At 54.9% G+C, this 8184-nt stretch overlaps 1 protein-coding gene across 1 annotated transcript in view; it reads left to right on the forward strand.

The window, feature by feature from the left end:
- Positions 1 to 4187: 4187 nt before the first annotated feature.
- The window catches only part of Myom3 (myomesin 3), a 41116-nt gene continuing 37119 nt past the window's right edge, over positions 4188 to 8184 (forward strand). The window contains exons 1-4 of the mRNA XM_013032423.1: positions 4188 to 4348; positions 4584 to 4664; positions 6147 to 6300; positions 6905 to 7062. Coding sequence (XP_012887877.1) covers positions 4188 to 4348; positions 4584 to 4664; positions 6147 to 6300; positions 6905 to 7062 — 554 coding nt within the window. The remainder of the gene's footprint in view (positions 4349 to 4583; positions 4665 to 6146; positions 6301 to 6904; positions 7063 to 8184) is intronic.

The following is an 8184-nucleotide window of genomic DNA, read 5'->3' on the forward strand; positions in this document are numbered from 1 at the left end:
GCCACCATCTTCACAAAGGATCTGGAGCTGGAGAAGTCAATCACCTATCCCAGGGTGCCCAGCAGTGAGAGGGAGAGCTCAGACCAGAAATCCCACTGGAAAAGCCACCCATGCCCACCTTGCACACACATTGCCTGAGGCAGCGGAACATTGGAGCTGGAGTCTGGTGCAAGGCTGGAACTGGGGGAGGAGCAGCCGCGGGGGTGGGGGCTGCTCCACCTGTCACTGCTGCGGGCCAGGACGGGACAGCACCCCCCCCCCCAGCCATAGTTCCCATCCATTGTCACCACACTGTCTTGGCATTGCTATATTTAAGACGGTGAAGCAGGCTCCAGGATCACATTCTTCACCCAGTCCTTACTGAGCAGGGAGCAGGAAGAGTCAGAGGACCCCTTCATTCTAGAAGCCTCTCCTCCTTTCTTCTCTGAGACACTTGAGTGGATCCAGCTGCTTTTGTGAGTCACCTTCAGGGATTGGGGTAAGAAGGGAAAGCTCAGAAAGCGAAATCTCAGCTTTCTGTGTGTGTGTGTGTGTGTGTGTGTGTGTGTGAGAGAGAGAGAGAGAGAGAGAGAGAGAGAGAGAGAGAGCCCAATCTTCATTGTGTTCCTGGGTTATCTGAGCTGAATCCTGAGTGATATGAAATTCCACCAAAAAAAAAAAAAAAGGCCCTTGGGGACATGCTGCCACAGGCATTTCTGCCATCACCGGGCAGCCATCAGCAGGACTAGGGTGAGCTGGCAAGTCGAGCAGACTTGCAGCAAGCTGGGTAAGCCCTGCTTGGCCAACCCTGCTGTCCTGGGATTCTGAGGACTTCCCCAGCCCAGAGATTAACTGGCAGGAAACAGAAGCTCCACTGGGAAACTGAGGCTCTGCCTCACCTACCAGGGCATGTCACCCTAGCCCCCAGGGTGCCGGCGAGCCACAGCTTGTCCTGGGCTACGTGGGAAGCACCCCGGCTGTGGCCACCCTTCACAGCGACCCTGCCATCGACTCTTTGCAGGTTTTAGCTGGCCACGACTCGATCTCCAGAAAAGGGGGAGAGGACTTCCTAGGGTGGGGGGCTTAGCAAAGGCTGGGGTGCAGACCCCCCCTCTTGGCAGGCCCACATGGAAACCTCAGCCTGTGGGAAAAGGGCAGCAGAGGCCGCAAACTTGTCCTTGCTTAATCCCACACGCCAACTGGTGCTTTAAAAAGCATCGATGGCTCACCCTCTAAAGTGGGGGTCTGGCTGCTCCCAGCCTTGAGCCCGGGGACAAGCGCCAGGCAGCCCCGTTGTGCTAATCAGGATGGAGCATGCAGGGGCAGGGAGCCAGCACTGATGCCAGCCAATGCCAGCCATCAGCCAGCCTGGCTGCCGGAGCCACTGTGTCCCAGGACAGCAGAGCCTCGCCCTGCTCCAGCGAGGATGGAACCCACAAAGCCCTGTGCTATGAGGAGGAGAGGATGCAATGGGCGGGGCTGGCTATTCCTCAGGGTATAGACATAGCCTCTTCCATTGGGCAGAGTCAGAGTAAAGCTGGAGGGGTGACTGTTAGTGTCACTGAGAGTCAGAAGAAACCCACAGAGCATAGGGGGCAGCCCTTGGTGTCCACTACTCTGTAGCAACCCACTCTCCTTCCTGTTGTCCTGAGTGGATGCCCAAAGGGATCCAATTTCAGGACTCGGAAGGAATGAATGACCAGTAGCTTGGCCACTAGCAACCTGAGTCCCAAAAGCCCTATAACAGCCCTTCTGGGGGCCAGAGGGCTCCCCACCTCACCATGGGCTGAGAGAGAATTCCCCAAGGTGCTGCATTCCAAAGACAGTCTACATGTGTGCATACACATACAGGTGCACACACACACATGCACACATATACATATGTGCAAAATGTGCACATGTGTACAAGCGCAGGTACGCACACATACATATACACATACACATGTGTGCATACACATGGGTGTACATGCAAGCTTGCACATGTTTGCACATGCATGTGCAACTATGCACGCCTGTGTGTATGTGCACCCAACATGCATATACATGTGCACATGCATATACTCACATGTATGCACACACGTACATGTGTGTACACATGCACATATAGGCACACCTGCACATATGCATACAGACATATACACATATACACACGCACATGCACACATCGCCACCACTGAAAGGGCACCCCCAAACCCAGCAGTGGCACTGAGGCCCCGGTCTCAGAAAGAACTGAGTGCAAACCCCGCACACAGCCGCAAGCCCAGAGCCTCCCACGCCCTCTGCTGGCCTCTCTGTCTCTGTAGTTCACTCTGCCCCAGGTCGTGGGTCAACCTGGTCCAAGCCTCCTGGGCATCTCAAGAAGCTCAGACCTGAGATTCAGGAATACAAAGGAGTGACTTGTGCTCCCATTAAAGACAGTTCATGTAGCCCACTGTGTCCCCAACCCTGCCTGGCCTTGAGTAGGCACTTGACCTAGAGGTCAACAGAGCTGGGAGCTGAGTACAGCCAGTGACTTGGGCCTATCATCCTAACTACTCAGGAGGCTGAGATCTGAGGGTCACAGTTCAAAGCCAGCCCAGGTAGGAAAGTCCATGAGACTCTTATCTCCAATTAATCACCAGAAAACCAGAAGTGACACTGTGGCTCAAGTGGTAGAGCACTAGCCTTGAGCTGAAGAGCTGAGGGACAGCACCTAGGCCCAGAATTCAAGCCCCACAAATGACAAAAACTAAAACAAACAAAAAAAGCAAAAGGGAGTGGAGGCATGGCTTAAATAGCAAAGTGCCAGCCTTAAGCAAAAAAAATTCCAAAAAACAAGATCCTGAAGCCCTAAGTTCAAGCCTAATATTGGGATAGATAGATAGATAGATAGATAGATAGATAGATAGATAGATAGATAGATAGATAGATAGATAGATAGATAGATAGATAGAAAAATAGGTGGGTGGGTGGGTGGGTGGATGGATGGATAGACAGATAGATAAATAGTTGGCTGGGAGCACGGCTCAGTCGTTAAAGCTCCTTCCTGGCATGCACAACCCTAGGTTCTATCCCAAGTACTGGGGGAAAAAGTCACATCTATCACATGCAAAGATCTGAAGTAACTAGTAAGGGGAGGGTTTTTGTTTCCGGAGTTCTTGTTTTTGTTTTTTGGATTTTGCTTGTTTGGTGCAGGTTTGGGGAACTGAACTCCGGGCCCAGGCACTGTCCCTGAGCTTTGTTGCTCAAGTTTGCATCTATTGCTTTGAGCTACAGCACCTCTTCTGGCTTTTTTGGTACTTAATTGGAGATAAGAGTCTCACGGACTTTCCTGCCTGGGTTGGCTTCAAACTGTGAACCTCAGATCTCAGCCTCCTGCGTAGCTAGGGTTGCAGGTACAGCAGCACACGGAGGGGTTTTCTGTACTTGTAAAGTGCAGATGAGAAGCATGCAAAGGATCAGAGGAGAGAACATTCTAGAGGAGCTGTCCCTCTTCATCTCCAACCTCTTAGGGAAATAGTGCAGATGTCTGACACTTGTGTGCTACTTAGTAAGCACCAGGAGCTCACCTAACCTTTACAGCTGCCCTGGGCGGATAGCAGACTCATTTTACAGAGGAGAAAACCAGGTCCTGGAATCCAGGATCACACTCCTGTAAGCTAGGACGAAAGTGAGGCTGATGGACTCCACCTGCGGGACCAGCCCTGCGTCTCCACGCGTAACCCTGAACTCTCGAGCTAACTAATGTAGCATCCTCAGGTGGGGCTTGAAAGCGTAGCTGCAGTTAAGTGGCAGGGGCGGGGAGGGGCCCTGCCAGGAATGAAGCCAGGGGTGCAGGACTGGGTCAGGGGTCGGCATATGCAGAGGAAAGTCCACCCTTGGACATCAGTGCTCGGTGCCTGGAAGCTAAGGCCAGGAGGGGACGGCCACGGCCCCAGACAGCATGGCCTGGCCAGGCTGGCTGCTGTCAGCAGTGGCTGACAGGAAGGATCTGCTCCTGAACAGGGAGGGGGAAGGGGGAAGTCACTTCCTTAGATGCGGAGGCACTGGGGAGGGGGTGGAGAAGCCAGGCTCAGCACAGACAGGTGTTCTCTCTCTCCAGCCTCGGCTAGTCTGTGTGCTCCCTAGAGAGAACCCCTCCCCTCAAAACCCTCCCAGAGACAGCGTGGGACAGGCACCCGATGGGATGACCGTGTACCCTGGTCTTGCCAGGTTGTTGTCTTGCAGCCATGACTCTGCCCCACGGCCTTGGAAGCGCCGGGGAGTCCCAGGCCCCCCAGACCATGCAGGTCTACAGGCTGGAACACCGGCAGGAGGAAGAGCAGAAGGAGGAGCGGCAGCAGAGCCTGCACATGGGCTCCTCTGTGCGGAGGAGGACCTTCCGGAGCAGGTGGGAGCACGGAGGGCCCCCTCCTTCATGCCCCATTGTGTGGGAGGAGGCCCAGCTCAGCCCTCTGGAGACCCCTGTCTGATGGGGAGGCATCACCCCCAGCCTCAGGAGGGAGGCACGGGTTTGCTCCCTGGAGGCCTCAGTTTGAGGCCTCCGGTTCCCTGTCGAGCAGCGCAGCCCTATAGTCTCAGCCAGACCCCCTCTGCCCGCCATGACAACCCCTTCTCTTGAGCAGTGAGGAAGAACATCAGTTCAGTGCCGCCGACTACGCCCTGGCCGCCGCCCTGGCCCTCACAGCCTCCTCTGAGAGGTCCTGGTAAGTCCTCTGGCCGACTCAGGAGGAGGCCCCTCCCGTCCCTGCCTCACAGCTGGGCTCCCGTGGGAGCTTAAAGAACTTGCTGGAAGTTACACATGGAGGGAAAGTGGTCAGGTAGGGGTGTAAGCCCAGAACTGTCTCCCCACAAAGCTTACACACCCGTCCTCTGGGAGCATTGTCCCCAAGGGGCCAACACCATCAGCCATGCAGGAAGGGCTGGAGGCAAGAGGAAGCCAGAAGCAGGCCCCAAATCTCCCAGAGTTCAGAGACAGGACTTCTGAGTAGGGCTCCGGAGAAACCGTGGCTGGATGTAGGAAAGACCCTGGGTTGGAGTCCCTGAGTCAGGGTCCTGTGACAAGTCAGTCCTGATATGAGTCACTGAGCCTCAGTTCCCTGCCTGACCACTTCTTGTTGTTGTTGTTTGTAGTAGGGCTTGAACTCAGGACTTGGGCGCTGTCCCTGAGCTCTTTTGCTCAAGGCTAGTGTTCTACCACTTAAGCCACAGCACCACTTCCAGTTTTCTGGTGGTTAATTGGAGATAAGAGTCTCATGGATGGGCTGGGAAGGTGGCTCAGTGGTAGAGCGCTTGCCTTGCATGCATGAGGCCCTGGGTTCGATTCCTCAGCACCACATAAGCAAAAAGAAAAAAGCCGGAAGTGATGCTGTGGCTCAAGTGGTAAAGTGCTAGCCTTCAGCTGAAGAGCTGAGGGACAGCGCCCAGGCCCAGAGTTCAGGACCCATGACCGGAACCAAAAAAATAAATAAATAAATAAATAAAAAGTCTCACGGACTTTCCTGCCCAGGCTGGCTTCAAATAGCAATCCTCAGATCTCAGCCTCCTCAGTAGCTAGGATTACAGGTGTGAGCCACTGGTGCCTGGTGCCTGACCACTTTCATAAGAAAACAGGCCCCCAAAGGCTGGCAGAGGAGCCCTGCAAATTCTCCCAATAACGAAGCCTATGTTAGGCAACCACTGCAGGCAGACCCTTTCCAGGTATCTGGACACAAATCAGTGTTTATCCTCAAAAAGTGTAGGGCACCAGTGGCTCACACCTGTAATCCTAGCTACTCGGGAGCCTGAGATGAGAGGATTTGGTTCAAAGCCAGCCCAGAGTAGGAAAGTTTGTGAGATTCTTATCTTCAATTAACCAACAAAAAGCTAGAAATGGAGCTGTGGTTCAAGTGGTACAGAAAAAGCTAAGAGAGCCAGGGGCTGGTGGCTCTTGCCTATAATCCTAGCTACGCAAGAGGCTGAGATCTGAGGATCATGGTTCAAAGCCCTCCCAGGCAGGAACGTCTGTGAGGCTTTTATCTCCAATAAAGCACTCAGAAAACTGGAAGTGGCGCTGTGGCTCAAGTGGTAGAGCGCTCGCCTTGAGCTGAAGAGCTGAGGGACAGCACCAGGGCAGAGTTGGGCATGGGATGGAGGTGGCCAGGCCACCCCAGGCCATGTTGGAATTCCCGTGGCTTCTGCTGTGGCAGGGAAGGTCAGCTGAGGCGGGAAGCTGTGGATCTAGAGGAGCGAGGGCAGAAGCGGATAGGCTTTGGCAACGACCTGGAGAGGACGGAGGTCAGCTGCCTGCGGACCCAGCGGCTGCTGCGCCAGAGTCGGGACTGGAAGGCACTGCGGAGGCAGGTGGGTGCGCCGGGGAGCCCCCACAGCCCCCTTCCCCAGGGGCATCCAGGAAAGGACCTGGGCTCTGTGTGTGAATCCTGGCACCCTGACCCTTTCTCGCTGTGTGACCTGGACCAGGTGACTCGCTGTTCCTGAGCTTTAGCTTCAGCCAATCTGTCACTCAGATTGGTTGCCACAGCTCTCAGGGGAGGTGGAAAGACCACAGGAAGAGGCTATTCCTGCTGACCATTGCAGATCTCAAGTCAGACCTCTCCCCTCCCCCAGATCCTACTTCCCTGGATGTTTCAATAAGTATTTCCCACATTTCTCAATACTGATCATTCTCATCACAACCCGATGGGAGTGAAGCAATCACTATCACCATCCCCATTTTCCAGGTAAGAACACTGAGGCTCTCCTTTGATCCCACAGCCAGCTAATAAGTAGCTGAGCCAGACCTGACTCCTAGGCCAGAGCCTGAGTCCTAGAGCCTATGCTCTGCCCACTTGGCCACACTGTCTCGCAGCCAGTGAGGACAGGCCCACACAGTCTGACTCCAGAGTCTCCGTCTTAGAGCTAAGGCAGGAAGAGGTGGTCCTGGCTCATAGGCTGTTCCTGCCTCCAGACAGAGGAGAAGGTTCGGGAGGCCAAGGAGCTGATCGAGCTGTGTTCTGGCCGGGGCCCCTGGTTCTGGATCCCGCTGCGCTCACACGCTGTCTGGGAGCACACCACAGTCCTGCTGACCTGCACCGTGCAGGGCTCTCCACCACCCCAGGCCACCTGGTAAGATGCTCAGTGGGAGGCAGGGTCCCAGCCCTGCCCCTGGTGCTCCACACCTGAGTTCCTTACAGCCCAGTAACGCCACAGGCCCACAGACCCTCAACTGCGCCTACCCCACCCCCAGCCCCATAGAGCAACAGCTGCTGGGGAGCCTCAGGCCCTGGGTTATTCTTAGCCACCTCCCCGCCAGCTTGGGGCTGGAAGACAGAGCCAGCCCTTGTTTAAAAAAACAGCATACCACTGGCAGGAGAGGCAGCTGCTGTGAACTGCGCCTCTCTGGGGTCAGGGGATGCTGGCAGAGGCAGGGCCGGGGGCCAGGGGATGGGAGAGGAGGTGGGGAGCATGGAGCCCCACTGGGAGAAGGGGCTAGGGCAAAGAGCCTGTGTCTCAGGCCTCGCTTGCTTTCCACTAACTCAACCCATGGTCTCAGGCGGGAGTCTGAACTGGTCCTGCCTCAGTTTCCTATTCTGTAGAATGAATGAGTCCAGGACCTTCTATTCAGGTTGCAGGGGATTAGGATTTAACTCCAAAATGACAGGCTCTCAGAACTTGTGCTGGGAAAGAACCAGGTATAGAGGTACATGCCTGTAATCCCAGCACCTGAGAGGTTGAGGCAGGAGAATTTATACATTAAGGCCAGCCTGGACTACAGAATGAAGCTGTGACTCAAATAAGAGAAAGAGGGAGGGAGGGAGAGAGGGAGGGAGAGGGATGGAGGAGGGCGGGTGGGCAGGCAAGCAAGCAGATGGCCTCTCCTGGTATGTGTCTACAGCAGAGCCCTAGACTTTCCTAGCTCTAGCTGGGGGCGCCCCTGAACAGGTGTGGTAGAGAGGGGCGTGGAGACTATTCTCCTCTTAGTAGAACCAGTGTTTGCCAATCTCCTCTGGCCTATGCCCATTGCCTGGCACCTTGAGGAAGGAGGAAGGGGTTCCCACAAATATTTACTAGGAGTGTCGCCAGCCTAGCCCTTGACTCAGGCACTAGAGATGCGGGAATGAAGCAAACAAGGAGAAGCCTGGAGAAGCATGGACACAGAGAGAGATATTCACAGTCATGTATTTAAGATCAAAGAAGAGCCGAGCGCTGGTGGCTCACGCCTGAAATCCTAGCTACTCAGGAGGCTGA

Source organism: Dipodomys ordii, unplaced genomic scaffold (genome assembly GCF_000151885.1).
Source record: "Dipodomys ordii isolate 6190 unplaced genomic scaffold, Dord_2.0 Scaffold6, whole genome shotgun sequence".
In the NCBI taxonomy this organism is placed as follows: domain Eukaryota; kingdom Metazoa; phylum Chordata; class Mammalia; order Rodentia; family Heteromyidae; genus Dipodomys; species Dipodomys ordii.